This window comes from Acartia tonsa, chromosome 9, assembly GCF_053477335.1.
Source record: "Acartia tonsa isolate MP-2025a chromosome 9, ASM5347733v1, whole genome shotgun sequence".
Classification (NCBI taxonomy): domain Eukaryota; kingdom Metazoa; phylum Arthropoda; class Copepoda; order Calanoida; family Acartiidae; genus Acartia; species Acartia tonsa.
In genome coordinates, this window is record NC_137268.1 from 43,570,778 (window position 1) to 43,587,859 (window position 17,082).

The 17,082-nt window shown below is 40.4% G+C and overlaps 1 protein-coding gene across 1 annotated transcript; it reads right to left on the reverse strand.

Moving 5' to 3' along the window:
* Positions 1 to 142: 142 nt before the first annotated feature.
* LOC145329019 (uncharacterized) lies at positions 143 to 13,520 on the reverse strand. The gene is made up of 11 exons (XM_080173019.1): positions 13,434 to 13,520; positions 12,898 to 12,970; positions 12,480 to 12,539; positions 12,185 to 12,248; positions 11,023 to 11,080; positions 10,469 to 10,590; positions 9,447 to 9,544; positions 1,720 to 1,901; positions 918 to 1,369; positions 530 to 677; positions 143 to 322 (listed from the first exon to the last, which is right to left on the reverse strand). Exons 1-9 carry the CDS (start codon positions 13,491 to 13,493, stop codon positions 1,337 to 1,339), a joined length of 750 nt encoding a protein of 249 aa, XP_080029145.1. The 5' UTR covers positions 13,494 to 13,520; the 3' UTR covers positions 143 to 322; positions 530 to 677; positions 918 to 1,336.
* Positions 13,521 to 17,082: the final 3,562 nt, after the last annotated feature.

The window sequence follows — 17,082 nt, forward strand, 5'->3', positions numbered from 1 at the left end:
TATACCAATTTGTCTTTTGAGAAAACGATAAAAAAGTGACTAAACAAACATAATAGATTAAAATAATTTTACCACAATATCTTTGTATGGACGAACAAACATTAAGAGTTAAAGAGTCGCTTCGTTCCTAAATAATGAACAGTTTTGGTATTGCACTATTTATTCTACAAAAGGTGAAAAAATGTTTTGTAAATACACTAATTTATAAATATTATTGACAAAATATAATACATTTAACATTAAAAGAAAATATAGTGTTAAATCTTTAATCTAATATAAAATCTAACTAACAAATTGAATTTAAAAAAATGAACTTTGTGGGCTGCAAGGAAATTTATTTTACTCAAGTGGATATCCGTTAAATTTGAAATACTTTATGAAAGCAAAGTTAAGAAAATTAAGAAAATTAAAAAAATAAAATATAATATTTATAAGTAAATTATTATTCTAAAAAATTCAAATAGAAGGTATAAAGATGTTAATATATAACAACCGCTTAAGTAAAATATAATTCATTTATTAGCCACACCAAACCATTAGCTACAATAGGGGGAAGCATGTTTTTCTAACAATTAGTCTTATTAAATTTATTATTTTCCATAGGAAAAATGTCTTTGGCGGAATTTTTTTTACAATATAATGACAAATATAGATTTTTACATTCATGAATATGTATTCTAAAGAAAAAAGTTCATTTCCCTATAAAACTTTTTTAGTTTATTATTCTGCTTTATATTCAACTAATCCTAATTAATTAAATGAGAATCATGAGAAACACAATACTTTTGCGTTTTCACAAATTGCTTTGAATTTTGAATAAGACTTAAAGATAATTAAAACACTATCCTATACTTTAAAAAACTACAAAAATTCGCACTTATTCTTTATTAAAATATGTTCTTTTGTCTCCATAATACTTAAAATTTTAAGACATACAAATTTTTAAAACAAAAAAACATGAAAAGTATTTTTTTATATTGATAGATTATGGAAGCAGCTTATAATGTCTAATAAAAAAGGCGTCATACAATACAAATTACCAATGATAGGCCAATGACTATTGGTAAAATTATACTGGCCTGTCATTGGTCATTTGTATTCTATGACGTAATTTTTTATTAGGCACTCTTAGCTGCTTCTTGATAATGAATATGGAGTTCGGCAACCGTACTTTACTAAAACTCTCATATATAATATTTCAATTGATTTCAAAATTTGAAAAGGGTTGCAAAAATTAATTATAACAGAATTTATTACCATACAACTATTTCTAAGGCAGTGATGTTTAACAAGATTTAGTGTATTACTATTTGTTATGTTCTTTTCACAACTGTTATTATTTTTTACCAGGTTTTCTCATAATTGAACCCTGAAAAATACAGCATTAAAAACAGACAAAAAAGGATATAAAAAAAAATTGCACTTTTAATCCTAAATATCTACGAAATAGGCTCTAATAATTATCAGGATTGAATAACATTAAAATTAAAAAAATTAGTTGCTTAAAACAGGGATCGGCAGTCGCGCTTCAGCTAATGACAAGTCGCAAATTTAAACAAATTTGAGTGTTTCAACACTTACTCAACAGACAATTTTCATTATAGGAACACGTTCTTTGACTATAATTGATATATATATATATAAAGCTACACATAAAGTTTGCAGCAGATTTGAGGGAAATCAGGAGACCTCTGTGGCTTTAAACAGAACTTATATTACCTTTGGAGTGGAGCTTGAAGAGGGTATGTGAGATGGGGGTGGTGAGGGCGTATTATTTCCTGCCCCGGGGGGAGGTGTGAGGTCTGTATAGTTGGGCGGGGGGTTGTCTGGATACACTGGGGGTGGTGGAGTTCCCAAGGTGTCGTAAGCTGGGGGCAGGGTGCTCAGTGAACTCTCTCCACCTAGAATAATGAAAACTTAGAGTCTTATCAGTGATTTTAGAGAGTATTCCAAATTAGAATAAATTATTTAATCCTTAATTACAACAAGGGTAATCCTTATATAAAAGTAACATGATGTCGGTCTGTCCCCTAACCTATAACCGCTTAACCGAAATAGTTATTTCTACAGTGAAGCTTTATTAAGTCCAGGTAATCTTAATAACTATTTTGGTTTTGGGGAGGGTACTACAACCCCATCATAAGAAATCGCCCCTAGAAAAATAAGAACCCCCCCAAAAGATTTGTTTACTTTTTCTTTTGCAACTTAAATTGAAAGTCGACTTTCAACCCCACCCGGTAGTTGTATATAAAGTTATGCAACTGTGGTAATACGACACCCATACGGACAGGCCCAATACAGAGTTGCTTCGCTGTGACTTATGATAACAAACCCACCGCACTAATCCTATTATATCACTATCCATCTCATGACCGCTGTTAACCCCGCACCCGGCGGTCAAACTAAGCCTGCCTAAATGTGGGGAGGGGACTTGAACATGCAATTATCACGAGTCCATCATGCACTTATATAATCGGGAGGCACTGCCTCCCCTTTTACCACCGCTGCCCCCACAGCCTGTCTACCGTCGGGCGCTAAGCCCTAGCGCCCCACACCCCCTTCAAACCTAACTATTGTCATATTTTTGTTGTATATATATAGTAAACATAACTTGTAAATATTATTCAGTTTAAATATATAATTCTGTATGATTGAATCCTGCTTGTTTGTTTGGTAGAATACTTAAAGGCTAGGGCCCGTTGAATCCGAACTCGTTACCCCGTGGGCCGAGTACGCTCGGCTTACCAGAACTTGGTGTCAGCGTGTTTCAATCGAGCCTTACAGAACTAGCCTATTCTACCTCTGATTGGACCCTTTGGCAAGTAAGGGGACAATCAGCCGCCAACTGAGAAGCCAACTGACCCGTGAGACGGCCTTTTTAGGTCGAATTTCCATCATTTTGAACGCAATATGTGGGCCTCTGGCCTACGGCAAGCAGATTTAGCCTGCTAAAAGCGCCAGTTAAGACGCTTTGTCCGTGTCGTGTAGGAGTAGCGCTAGGTGCGCAGCCACGGCAACCGGATAATTTAGCTCAGACGGCTACAAAACTGAGTCTAAATTGGCAAGTGTAGCTGGGACAAGCCCCAGGACACCCAGGCCAAACCTACGAGACAGACAGCTGTGTGCTGGTCTCCCTAAGAAGGCAATGTGTGGCTGCGAAGCTTCAGCACACAAGTAAGCCCTACCACTGCGACGGATAGCAGATTTTGAGCCACAGGCACGGCAGGACGGGACATTCCCTGCCGCTGTCTCCCAGGATTCGAACCCGAGGCGCTGTAGGACGGGCCATTCCCTGCCGCCATTTGTCGGGATTCGAACCAGCGGCGCTGTAGGACGGGTCATTCCCTACCGCCGTCACCCCTCTGAACCTTGCAGGACGGACATTCCCTGCTGCCAGTGCTTCCAGAATCACACCTAGAGCTCCTAGTGATAACAACACATCATCGTGTATAGAAAGTCAACCAAGTGATAAAAATAAATATAAAATTGTTGACCAAGTGATAATTAATAAGCTCTAGTGATTCGAAGCTACAGTCTAAGCCACCATGGTAAGCGATACCACCATAGCTGCGGTGCGGCCACCACCAAAGTTTCTGCCAACCCCAGCCGAACGAGAGGCCCCCTTGTCTCAAGGGCAGGACCTCCACTTCCCCTGCCATATCAGGGTGAGGTTTCCTACTCCTGACCCTGCCCAGCATGTACAGGTTGATGCCATGGTTGATTCTGGCAACCGTGTACCAGGGTCTGCTGTAATTTCTGAGCACCTCATGCACGCAATGGGCGTGCAACGCATGTTGATTCCGGACAACACCCAGATCCTGACTACTAATGAGGAAGGCCAGCCCCTCCAGGTAATTGGAAAATTAAAAGAGTTATATATGGCAGTTTCACACACTCTTATACTCCATCTATACCACGTGACTGTGGTCCGAAATCTCTCCCACCCTCTTAACTTGGGTGGGTATTTTCTCAAGGAGTTCGGAACTAGGCTCTGTTTCGACATGCAACCACCTTGCTTGTGGGCGCGTGGGGAGTTTATCCCACTCCGTGGCGTCCCCATTGACCGGGAGACAGCCGAGAGAGAGCTAAGCTATGAGGGGCCTCTGCCAGGCCCCCTGCCTGAGCAGCCGCGTGTGGTTGAGAAAGGCACACACTGGGTGGACGCTGAGCTCAACGCACACAAGGGCGCTAACCTGCTAGCCATGGGGTTGCCCCCAGTGCCCAAGGTGCCAAAGGAGAGCCTGCCAACAACGTTTCCTGAGATTGCCAGCCCTCCAGAACCAATCTTCTCCTCCGACATTTTTGTCAACGGCCAGCCGTGTCCACCTGGCCCCCTCTACCTGGGACCTCCAGCCAGTCCACCAGCCAAGCCCGAGTCCAGACCCGTCAAGTCGCGGTCTGATGTACCCGGAGCCACGCTCAACTCTCAGGCCCCAGCCTCTCCCGGCGCCGTGCCCGTCAAGTCGCGGCCGGACGCCCACGGAGCCAAAGCTGGACCCAGCATTTTGGCCTCTCCCAGCACCGAGCCCGTCAAATCGTGGCCGGACGCCCCCGGAGCCAAGCCTGGCTCCGACACGTCAGCCTCTCCAGAAGCCGAGCCCGTCAAGTCGCGGCCGGTGGGTCCCGGAGCCAAGGCTGACCCCTCACCAGCCACGTATAGGCTGAGCGCTGTCACTCCAACTGACGGTCAACCACCCCAGCTCCGCACAGCCAAGCGGGTGGTCCTGCCTGGCCGCGGGGTTATGGCAGTCCCTGTTGAGCTAGTAGGCCATCGCACCAAGGATGCCATTCAACTAGCTGCCCCAGAACAGAGGTTTGGGGAGGACCTTGTTATTCCAGAGGGCCTGTATGCCCACAGGCCTGGCTCTGCCACTGTGTTTAGAGTACTGGTGGTCAATGAGGGGGAGGTGCCCCTCTTGCTGGATGCTGGCCTCCCAGTGGCAGGGGAGCTGGTCAAACCTGACATTCTGGAAGTCTCTGATACGCCTCCCCCGCGTCTCCACTCGGTCCAAGAACCTGCTGAGCCTATAGACATGCAAGAGTTGTGGGAGGCCTTGGAGATGGAAGACAATGAGTTCCTACGCAAGGACCCCCTACTCAAGAAGGAGGTCTGGACTACGTTGTCAGAGTACAGGGACGTCTTCTCCAATTCTACCCCCGGCTGCACAGATGTGGTTGAATTGCAGCTGCGCCTCAAGCCAGGGACCCAGCCGATCCGCCAGAGATTTAGGGATCTGAACCCGCGGCAAGAGGCTGAACTGGAGAAGCAACTGGACACTTGGCTGCAGGAAGGAGTCATAGAGCCGTCGGACTCCGCCTGGAGCAGCCCCTTGGTGCCCATCAAGAAGAAGGACGGGAGCACCCGCTGGGCCGTCGACTACAGGGCCCTCAACAAGTGTCTGGAGCTGGACAGCTACCCCCTGCCTAGGATCCAGCAATTGGTGGAACGAGCTGGCGGGCACCGTGTCTACAGTGCTCTAGACGCGGTGGCCGCATACTACACCATCCGTGTGTCTGAGGATAGCCGGCCCTGCACCGCCTTCACCACCCCCAGGGGCTTGTATCAATGGAAAAGGATGCCCTTTGGCCTGGCTACGGCACCGTCTGTCTATTCCAGGTTTATTGCAGGGGTCCTCAACCCACTGGGCACAGCCAACCTCCAGTCATACCTTGACGACGTCCTGACCTTCCACCAGGATACCTGGGCCCACCTGGCCAGGCTCCGAGAGGTCTTGGAAGCCCACCGCAGGGGAGGGATCCGCCTCAAGCCAGCCAAGACCAAGTTGTTCCGGTCCAAGGTGGATTATCTGGGTCACACCCTCAGCCGAGAGGGGATAGCCATGCAAGAGGACTATATTGACCGCATCTTGGACTGGCCAGCCCCTAGCACCCCCAAGGATTTGCTGGCGTTGCTGGGCTTCTTTGGATACTACCGCCTGTTCATCCCAGAGTATGCAGACCTCACATACGAGATGAATCGGCAGAAGACGGCCAAGGCCCTAACCTGGACGCCTGAGATGGAAGCCCAGCTGCTGCAACTCAAGGACAAGTTCCGACAGGCCCCCATCCGAGCACCGCCCAGGTTTGATTTACCAGCAGTGTTCCAGCTCACCACAGATTTCAGCAGCCGCGCCATCTCTGCCATACTGAGTCAATGCCAGGAGGGCAAGGAGAGGCTGATTGCCGCCGTGGGGCGCAAGACAACCGACCCTGAGACGCGCTACCCGTCCTGGAAGGGAGAGATGGCCGCCATTATCTATGGGATCCGAAAATTCCACGGCATCTTGTCCTACCGCAGCTTCCAGATCAACACTGATTCCTCTGCCCTGCTACAGATGAAATCACTGAACACATCCACAGGGATGGTGGCCCGCTGGCAGGAGGAGCTAGCGGCCTTAGACTTTACCGTCTGCCACAGGCCTGGCACCCAGAATACCAACGCCGACGCCCTCAGCCGCCGGGAAGATGCCAACATGCCAACGGCTAGCGCCGAAGAATTAGCAGAGCAGGCTGAGTATATCCACAACCTGGCCCAGCTAGGGGAGCCCGCAGCTAGCCGGCCTCCTGCCGCCCGACTGGACTCAGCTAGAGTATTGGAAGCCCAGACACAGGACCCCCTCCTGCTCCGTGTACGCCAATGGGTGGCTGATGGCAGGGCCCCAACCAAGGCTGAGCTGCGTGGCAAGGAACGAGACGAGCAGCAGTACGCCAGCCGCTTCTCAGCCCTGGGCCTTGACGAACATGGCTGCCTCACCACCACTGACCAGACTCTGACGGGAGAGAGGACAAGATACCTGCTGCCTTCGGCCCTCCAGCAGGATGCGTTCTTTCTAGCCCATGGGACCCCCATGGCTGGGCACTTTGGGATGGACGCAACTATCGCCCGCGTTGCCATGCACTTCTGGTGGCCCAACCTAGCCCGTGACGTCCGCCTGATGGTACAAACCTGCCCTGAGTGTGTCCAGAAAGTTACCAAGGAGAGGCTGAAGCAGGGGATCCACGTGCCCTCCCGCCAGGGGTATCCACAGCAAGTCCTATTCATCGACCTGGTGGGGCCACTGCCAGAGACTCCAGCTGGGAACCGCTACATCCTCACCTGCCAAGATGGATTTAGCCGGTTTGTCAGCCTCTACGCCATCCCCAACAAGCGCACCCTCACGGTGGCTGAAGCCCTGTTGCACCGCCACCTGGCCACGTTCGGATGCCCCCTGAAGATCCATTCCGACAATGGAATGGAATTTACCGGCCAGGTATTCCAGGAACTGGCCTCCCGGCTTGAGATTGGCCTGACACATCCACCACCCTACAATCCGCAGTCCAACCGAGTGGAGAGGTTTCATAGGACGCTCAACACAGGCATGCGCCTGTTCCTAGACAGAGACGATAACAACTGGGAGCCCCACCTGCCTGCCATCGCCTTTGCCTACAACACCAAGGCCTGTAGGTCCACTGGTGTGACCCCGTTCCTGGCCTTCTTTGGGAGAGAGGCCAAACTTCCGGTGGACATGGTGCTACGGCTGCCAGAGACCGAATATGCTTCAGTTCCAGCCAACGTCCAAGCTCTGTTGCAGCGCTACTATGCAGTTTATGATGCCATCCAGCAGAAGGAGGAGGGAGCCATCAGGAGGAGCGCGGCAGCTTACGAAGGCACGGCCAAGTATGAGGTTGGAGACTTGGTCTGGTACCTGGCCCCTCGCCTGGTGCCAGGAAAGGCAGCCAAGATTACCAAGAGATGGACTGGCCCCTGGAAAGTAGTGAGGAAAGCTACAGAAGTCCATTATGTCATCAAACCTGCCTCTCCAGTAGCCAGGATCTCAGAAGTTACCGCGCATGTAGGCCGACTGCGCAAATACACTGGAGATGTGACTGCCCACCAGATCCCAGAGGACATCCAAGTTGACGTGGACGGCGACGAGGATGCCACCGAGCTGCCAGTTGGAGCGGCGGCGCCCGCAGCTAGCAACCCAGGAGAGTTCCCAGTGCACCAGCCAGCCGCAGCCGCCCCACAGCCTAGCGGCCAAGATCGTGACCCAGTGGAGGAAAACCTGCAGGAGCAACCCAACGAACCACCGCCGCCGCCGCCTGCTCCAGAGCCACTCAGAGATGCCATCTGGAACCCTGACGCAGACATGGAGAACCTGCCAGCCAGCAGCGGACCTGTAGGAGAAGAGCCAGCCACTGCGATGGAAGAAGCCGCCCCAGAAGAAGAAGAAGAAGCCATGTGCCCCCTGCTGATGACAGCCATCCCCATCCGGGTAGGAGCTAGGAGGCCAAGCAACCTGACTCAAGCAGGCGCCCCCATGGAGTTCTATGCGCCCTTTGCCATCACCATTCCACCCTTAGGAACCACCAGAATCTGCCTGGGCCTCCGTGTCCAGTTACCAGCCGAGACAGAACTGATCCTGCAGACGAGGCAAAATTTCCAGCGGCGAGGCCTGGCCGTGGCCAACCCACGCCTAGAAGCCAACCAGGAGCTGACAATGCTGATCACCAACCACAGTCAGACCGAGCAACGAGTGTCCCGAGGAGCCTGTGTAGCCCGAGCTGTCCTCCATCGAGCTGTGCCCCAGGAACTGCCTGTCCGGCGCAGGAGCCGGCTGTCGTATCCCCAGGTTCAAGGCCTGGTGTCTCAAGAGCCACGCAACCCTTGAAGGGGAGGTTGTGGTAATACGACACCCATACGGACAGGCCCAATACAGAGTTGCTTCGCTGTGACTTATGATAACAAACCCACCGCACTAATCCTATTATATCACTATCCATCTCATGACCGCTGTTAACCCCGCACCCGGCGGTCAAACTAAGCCTGCCTAAATGTGGGGAGGGGACTTGAACATGCAATTATCACGAGTCCATCATGCACTTATATAATCGGGAGGCACTGCCTCCCCTTTTACCACCGCTGCCCCCACAGCCTGTCTACCGTCGGGCGCTAAGCCCTAGCGCCCCACACCCCCTTCAAACCTAACTATTGTCATATTTTTGTTGTATATATATAGTAAACATAACTTGTAAATATTATTCAGTTTAAATATATAATTCTGTATGATTGAATCCTGCTTGTTTGTTTGGTAGAATACTTAAAGGCTAGGGCCCGTTGAATCCGAACTCGTTACCCCGTGGGCCGAGTACGCTCGGCTTACCAGACAACAATAACTTTATGTAGATGAATGATGAATGAGTGAACAAATTTCTCTTTCTCAGTTAACCAAGAAAAAATGACAAATGACCAAATAATATAACCTTCGGAAAAGCCCTGTAAACATACCTTTTGACCTATTATCCTTACTAGTAGCCACTGCTGGTGCAAATGAGACCCTGACAAAACCCTGTGCACGCTACTAGATGTAAACTTACCTATGGACCTATCATCCTCCCTAGTAGCCAGTGCTGGTGCAAATGAGACCCTGACAAAACCCTGTGCACGCCACTGTATATAAACTTACCTATTGACCTATCATCCTCACTGGTAGCTACTGCTGGTGCAAATGAAACTCTGACAACTCTCTCCGATATATCCAACACATCTCCTCCACTTGTTATACTAAAATTATTCATTTATTGGAATGTATTTGAATGAAAATATCATTTTAGGGTACTAGGACAAACGTCAGAGCGACAAACGTCAGAGAGACAAACGTCAGACTGGACAAACGTCAGGCTATACAAACATCAGAGTGGTACAAAGGTCTAACAAATTTAGTTTTTGTAAAAGTCTGACGTTTTATAAAAACTTTAAAAATTATGATTTGTATTCATTGTTTTTGAGGATTAATCAATTATAAAAAGATTTTTATTAAATTAACACTAGAATTCATTATATACAATAGGTCCCCATAGATTATAACATATAGAAAAAACAGGGATCTTTAGGGATAGGATCATGGACTATAAATTGTTAAGCTTTCCTAAAATAGAAAACTTAGAGATTCAGTTGTTAGTCGGATATTGACAGACAAAAAACCTAACTCAACTAAAAAAAAGAGATACAGCACTGAAATTTGGTATGGCAGTTGATTTAAAGAGGTACAATATGGAACTGTGAAGAAACGGCGGCGGAACTGCCGCTATCGTCAATTTTTTTTTGGCGGGAAACGGCGGTAGTGCTGTTTCCCCAACTTTTTCTCCATAGTTCCACAGTGCACCTCTTTAAAGCAACTGTCATTCCAAATTTCAGTGCTTAACTCTTTTTTAAGTTGAATTCTTGTAGTTTTGGTTTCAAAAAATGTCACAACCATCCCCTCCCTTCATTTGGTACACAAGGTTTTATACCACGTTATCAAAATCTTTGAAAACTTTTATTGAATTTCTGATAGGTTGGTTCCGAAATAGTGTTGTACTAACGTTTCAGCCAAAAATTTTAATCTAAAGATTATCATCAATAGAGAAGTATTTCAAATTTATCGTCCATAGTCTCATCCTTTAAAATACCACCATTAACAAATCCAAATCTGATAATTTAACTTACCTTGCTTGTGATGAAAAATCTCTGACACGTCTGTTAGCCTGTGAATTAATAGCTGTCCTGGCCAGAGAACTCAACACCTGGCGGGCTCCAGAATTTGACAAGATCTCGTGGACAGCTTCCTCCTAAATAAACAATGATCTTTATTGGTGCTATATGTACGAAAACTTATTTAAAAAGAAAGCATTTAAACAACTTTTTTTTGTCACATATTTCATATTTTCTGAAGTTTTATACTGTCTTATTATTTTCAGTACTTAATTAAAAAAGTTTACAAAAAAATTGTATATCCGATGAAAATATTACATTTTAAAAATTGTGACAGACACAAAGACAACCACTTTTAAAAACATTGTTTTAAAGTTTCCAAGAGCCATACAAAATAAATGACCAAATTATTAGTCAAAAATTTAATTGGTGGAATATGCAAAACTAGATGTCTTTATTAAAAAAACTGTTTTAAATGGCTATTGTGGGACACTCTAAGGTTCGACAGAGTTCAAAACTTGTTTTTATGAGGTTACCCCACCATCCTTTAACCCAGAATTAAACCTTACCTGACGATTCATCTTTCTTCTACGGGTTCTATTCCCTCGGTGTCTTAACATTACTTGTCTAAACAAAAGAAATACAAGAAATAACACTAATTTGAAAACTATAAGAAAATATTGATAAATAGTTTACCTAGCTGTAATAGAACATAATCTAAATACTATAAATATCACAACTATGAAAAATACATGGTAGATAATGATAAATAGTTTACCTAGCTGTAATAGTACATAATCTATATACTATAAATATCACAACTATGAAAACTACATGGTAAATAATGATAAATATTTTACCTAGCTGTAATAGTACATAATCTATATACTAGAAATATCACAACTATGAAAACTACATGGTAAATAATGATAAATAGTTTACCTAGCTGTAATAGTACATAATCTATATACTAGAAATATCACAACTATGAAAACTAGATGGCAAATAATGATAAATAGTTTACCTAGCTGTAATAGTACATAATCTATATACTAGAAATATCACAACTATGAAAACTAGATGGCAAATAATGATAAATAGTTTACCTAGCTGTAATAGTACATAATCTATATACTAGAAATATCACAACTATGAAAATTACATGGTAAAAAATAATAAATAGTTTACCTAGCTGTAATAGTACATAATCTATATACTATAAATATCACAACTATGAAAACTACATGGTAAATAATGTTAAATAGTTTACCTAGCTGTAATAGTACATCATCTATATACTAGAAATATCACAACTATGAAAACTACATGGTGAATAATGATAAATAGTTTACCTAGCTGTAATAGTACATAATCTACATACTATAAATATCACAACTATGAAAACTACATAGTAAATAATGATTAATAGTTTACCTACCTGTAATATGTACATAACCTATATACTAGAAATATCACAACTATGAAAACTACATGGTAAAAAATGATACTAGAAATATCACAACCATGAAAACTACATGGTAAATAATGATAAATAGTTTACCTAGCTGAAATAGTACATACTCTATAATTATATACAAGAAATATCACAACCATGAAAACTACATGGTAAATAATGTTAAATAGTTTACCTAGCTGTAATAGTACATAATATATATACTAGAAATATGACAACTATGAAAACTACATGGTAAATAATGTTAAATAGTTTACCTAGCTGTAATAGTACATAATCTATATACTAGAAATATCATAACTCCACCAAACAGTAAAATTCCTAAATAAACAAAAAAAACAATTAACTAGGATGAAAAATATAAGAAAGAGAGAAAAAAAGCAGAATGAATGAAGAAAGAAAAAAGAACAAAAGAAAATGATTAAAGAGAAAGAGAATGAGAAAGAAAAAAAGAAAGATAATTAAAGTAAAATTAACAATCTTATAATTTATCATTTAAATATCCGAGGAAAGCTGTCTATAATAATACGATGTGATAAATTACTGTTTTACCTGAAACTATGACGATAGTTTGCCATCTACTCCCAATATAATGATTTGTTATATTTATATCTAAAACAAAGAAAATTAAACAATTTTGATTATTGTAATTATTAGATACTATGCCACACGAAACTGGAGTTAAACTTTCTTAGGAGACTTACATAAGAGTCTATTTGACAAGAAAATTTTTATATATCAATGGGCAGGGCCCTGGGCAGATATAGAAATTTATATAGAAAGTTCAACATAGAAAAACTTTTTGATCTTTTAATAAGTGTGTATCTTTGAAAGGACAACAAGAAAAAACAGCTGGAAACCTAACAGACTAAAAAAATCTTACATTATTCTACTATTTACTTAATTATGTATATAAAGAATTTAAACATTTAAAGGTTGCGTGATTTATTTTCTATAAAAAATAATTTACCTAAATTTTGTATTCTATCATTGTCGGTTAAATTAAATCTATCTGTCAGGAATCTTCTCGCCTCTTCATTGGTCTAAAAATAAAATAAGATTTTCCATGTTCACTTTAACAAAGCCCAATGCAAATGTATTTTATTTATTTTAAAAATTGATAAGCATGAAATAATCTCGAAACCTCGCCAATTTTAAATTGCAAGGTTGCTTTTCAAATGGATATAGAATATACAGGGGAAGATTGTCGTCAATTTAGCTTGACATGGGATTAATTTATTGGTCAGTTCTTCGATGGGGTAAAACTGGTGAATGGAGGTTATCTTAAATTTAGCCAGCTGCAAGTTTCAAGTTTTGCAAATAAAAATCATTAAATTAATATCATTGTCAATCTTATAATTCTTCATTTTAATATCTGTGGAAAGCTGTCTGTAATACGATGCGATAAATAAATAATAATTTGTTTGTAGTTAAACTAGACGCTACTGACGACAATAAAACAATAAATATTTACAGAGAAGCGTTTCTTTAATTAACTGCATGTACCTGTTGACTTATTCTATCCGTTTCTTCGGGGTCTTCAAATATTCGTAAGATTTCATCCATTTTTATATATTAGCTGCTAATATTCTGAAAATATAACTTTTGTTTAAACTTCAAATCTTAAAGTAAAAGAATAAAGGGGGCAGGCATATGACCATGGGGGTTGGGACCCAGTGCCGACTTTCAATTGGGACTTTGAATATCAGCCAATAACGTAGGAAATATTACGGAGCCAAGACGCTACAAACGATCAGAAAGCAATTTGCTTGCAGACGAAAAAGGTACTTGAACCAAGTTTTTGTCTGGGTTATACATCTATACTTATTACATCTATTCTTCAATTTGTTTAACTATTTAGTAACTAATTTATCTCATAAGGGTATACTAAATAAGAAAGATAGTTTTTACATACCTATTGTTAAATATCAGGATTTATATTTGTCTGTCTGAAGGTTAAATTAAAAAAAAACTTTTTTCAAAACAAAATTTGACTTCTTTTATAAACACATTGAGTAGCTTCGCTTGCAAAATATTTTAGTTCAAACATTGCCGTGTGTTTTTTTTTCTTTTCACTATTGCATTTTACAAAAACTCATTTTCACACCCACCACTTTACTATACGTTACATAATTAGAAATTACTCAATATTCCAGTTGCAAAGCTACTCTACATTTTAAAGTATGCCTGTCGGGCTGTCGGTTTTACTAATACATGCGATACACTCAAGGACGCCCAAGCTTTTTGTTTTGATGGGGTTAAAATGTAGCGTGGCAACAAACAAATAAAATGCCTAGTTATCTATAATACAAAGTAGAACGATGTCTGTCTGTCTGTTTGTCTGTTTGTTTGTAGCGAAGGATCTCGCTAACTGCTGAACCGATCGGGTTCTTCTTAACAGGGTAGATTCTCATATGTCCCGGGAAGGTTTATAACTATTTTGGGGCAGGGTACCACCACCCTCCCTAGAGAAAAATAAACGCCAAACGTAAATTTTTTAAAACTTTTTCTTTTAAAATCTAAAATAAGAAATTGAATTATTTAATTCGACTCTCTCCTCCTCAAGTTCCCCTAGAGGCCTCTAGGGGGCGTAGCCGCTAGTTTAATATAAAAAGTACTTTTAAGCTAATTTATACATAGACTTAAGAATTTTAAAAGATACATTTTGTTAAAGAAAAAGATTTGGTCAGCACATCCTTCTTTGAATTCACGAAAAATTGACAAAAAATGGTTCCCAGATATGGAAAGTTTTAAATATAGTTTTAATATAATACTTAACTTGCCCATAACTATGTATTTTAAGAGTTTTCTTTTTGAACAATTTACTCGTACATTAATTAGCTCTAACAAACTTTTTAAATGGAATATTATTGAAAGCAATTTATGCAAATTATGCAAAGTTATAAATGACAGTGAGCATGCAATTTTTGAATGCAAGTTTGCAAAATATTTTGCTCACTGTATGGCCACATTTTTGGATAAAATATATAATAATGAATGTCCTGAATTTATCTTTCTAAAAGAAAATTTTTATTTATTTAATATTTATTATGAATGTTTTAAAGGGGATGACTTCACACAAATAACTTTACTTATACTGATAGCAAAAGATAGGGCTTTAAAAGCAAGCAAGGAAGAATGTATTATAAGATGGAATGAGGATAACTTTTTCTCACAAACTTTAATGTTAGCACAATTTACCATAAAACTACTTAATTCCATCGGATTAAATTACAGTTTAGTAACTAATTTTATAGATTTTGTTTTAGGATATAAGGACAATACAAAGTATTTTAGCTGTTAGATAACGTCCGATCTCCATTGTTTAAAAAAAAGTATTATGTTATCAATATAAATCAAAATATAACATTATGTTTTAACATGTATATATATAAATATGTTTATAATATGTAATATTATCATATTTAATTTGTCTATGATTTGTCTAATAAGAAGAATAAATCATTTAAAACACAACACATTTTGTTAAAAACTTAAGCGTATTTGAAAACTAAACTTACATTTAAACTAATGTATATATGAAGTTCAATTTTAATTTCAGAATTGTCATTTTTATAGCAAAAATATTAAATTAACTAGTATAAAACAAAATACTATAGAAGTTCATAAACCAATATTTAACCAAAATTACCAAACACATCGAAAAAATAATTGATATAAAAACATTAAAATAAGTATGTTTCACATAAAAAATTCTTTATGTACAACGAATCACAATTCACTAAGTAAAACCTTCTAGAAACTAAGCTAAAAAAAACTCAAGTCACTAAAAAACTCAATGAGTAATGTCTACTTCAATATATCACTATAACAGATGACAAAGATATAATATATTATCTATCTATCTATCTGTCTATCTAGCTGTCTAGATAAGATGGTACAAAGTAAAGGTCATGATAAAGAAAGGTAGTTACTTTATTATCTATCTGTTGTTGTTAGTTTAACAGAAAGCTGTTTCCTAGATTTTAACTAGCATACATTTACAGAATAACATAATATATAAGAGCCCTCTAATCTGCTGTTACACAGCTAAACGTTAGAACCACCCCCAAATGTTGTTGAATTTAGGGGGTTGCGTTTGGTTTCAGCTAGTTTTAGGGGGGGACGATTTGCTACACAATGGAAATTAGGCGGAACTTGAAAAAATATCTTATTTCGAGTAATGCCGCTACTCTATGACTATGGCAAAGATTTTCTGTACGTTCGATCTTATAATTGTAACTCTAAGATTGCCCAGATTAATAAAAGAATGAAAAATAAGTAAATCGGCTGTATAATTTATCAGCTAAAATATATTATTTGCCATTTATTTGTTATTTGTGAGCATATTTTAAGAAATATTACATATTTTTTCTTTAAAACTAAGAACTCTAGAAAAAAAAGTCTATCAGTTAGTTACTATCTTAGACATTTTATCAAAATGACTGCAAAAAATCAGCCTATAATATAAAGTATAAAGCCTTAAGAACTGATTTAGATCTAAATTTTAGGGAAGCTTTATTGAAACATAGTTCCCGGGATAGTTTTATGCTAATTCGATTATTAGATTTAAGTCTAGGAAAATTTAGGAAAAGTACTATCATTTCAATCTTTTAATACAGAGACTCTTGATGCTTGGGGCGTATCCACTAGGATTTAACAAAGTAAAGAAAATCTGTAAAAATCATTCTTTTATCATCATAACTGTTATTTATTCGCTGCTTTAGAATAATGTTACCTTCTTGTTATTTGTAATACTAGTGGCTACGCCAACAAGAAGCCTCTAGGGGCACTTAAAGTGGGAGGGAGAAAAGTCGATCCGCCCCTTCTTTTAATTTGACTTTTGAAAAGAAAAAGTAAAAAAAATATATATTTTTTAGGGGGGCATTTTTATTATGAGGGTAGAGATACCCTACCCAAAAATAATCAAAAACCCTTCCTGGACCTACAGGAAGCTTCACTGTAAAGGAGAACCATATTGGTTCAGCGGTTTGCGAGATCCTTTGCTACAGACAAAAAAGCTTACTGCTTTATATAATAGGATATATATTATTTTTTCATGTTGCTATTTATTATAATATTTTTTTCTACTGTGTGAGTAGGGGACGGGGTGAGGGATGGTTTTAGGATGGTACTCGCTTCACAACATGGGATA

Bases quoted from the DNA above. Each gene is read 5' to 3' on its own strand.
- LOC145329019 (XM_080173019.1), bottom strand. From the start codon at position 13,493: ATGGATGAAATCTTACGAATATTTGAAGACCCCGAAGAAACGGATAGA. The intron at 12,971-13,433 runs GTACATGCAGTT...TTTTATTTTTAG, and splicing joins CGGATAGAATAAGTCAACAG to ACCAATGAAGAGGCGAGAAG. The intron at 12,540-12,897 runs GTAAATTATTTT...TCTTTGTTTTAG, and splicing joins TGATAGAATACAAAATTTAG to ATATAAATATAACAAATCAT.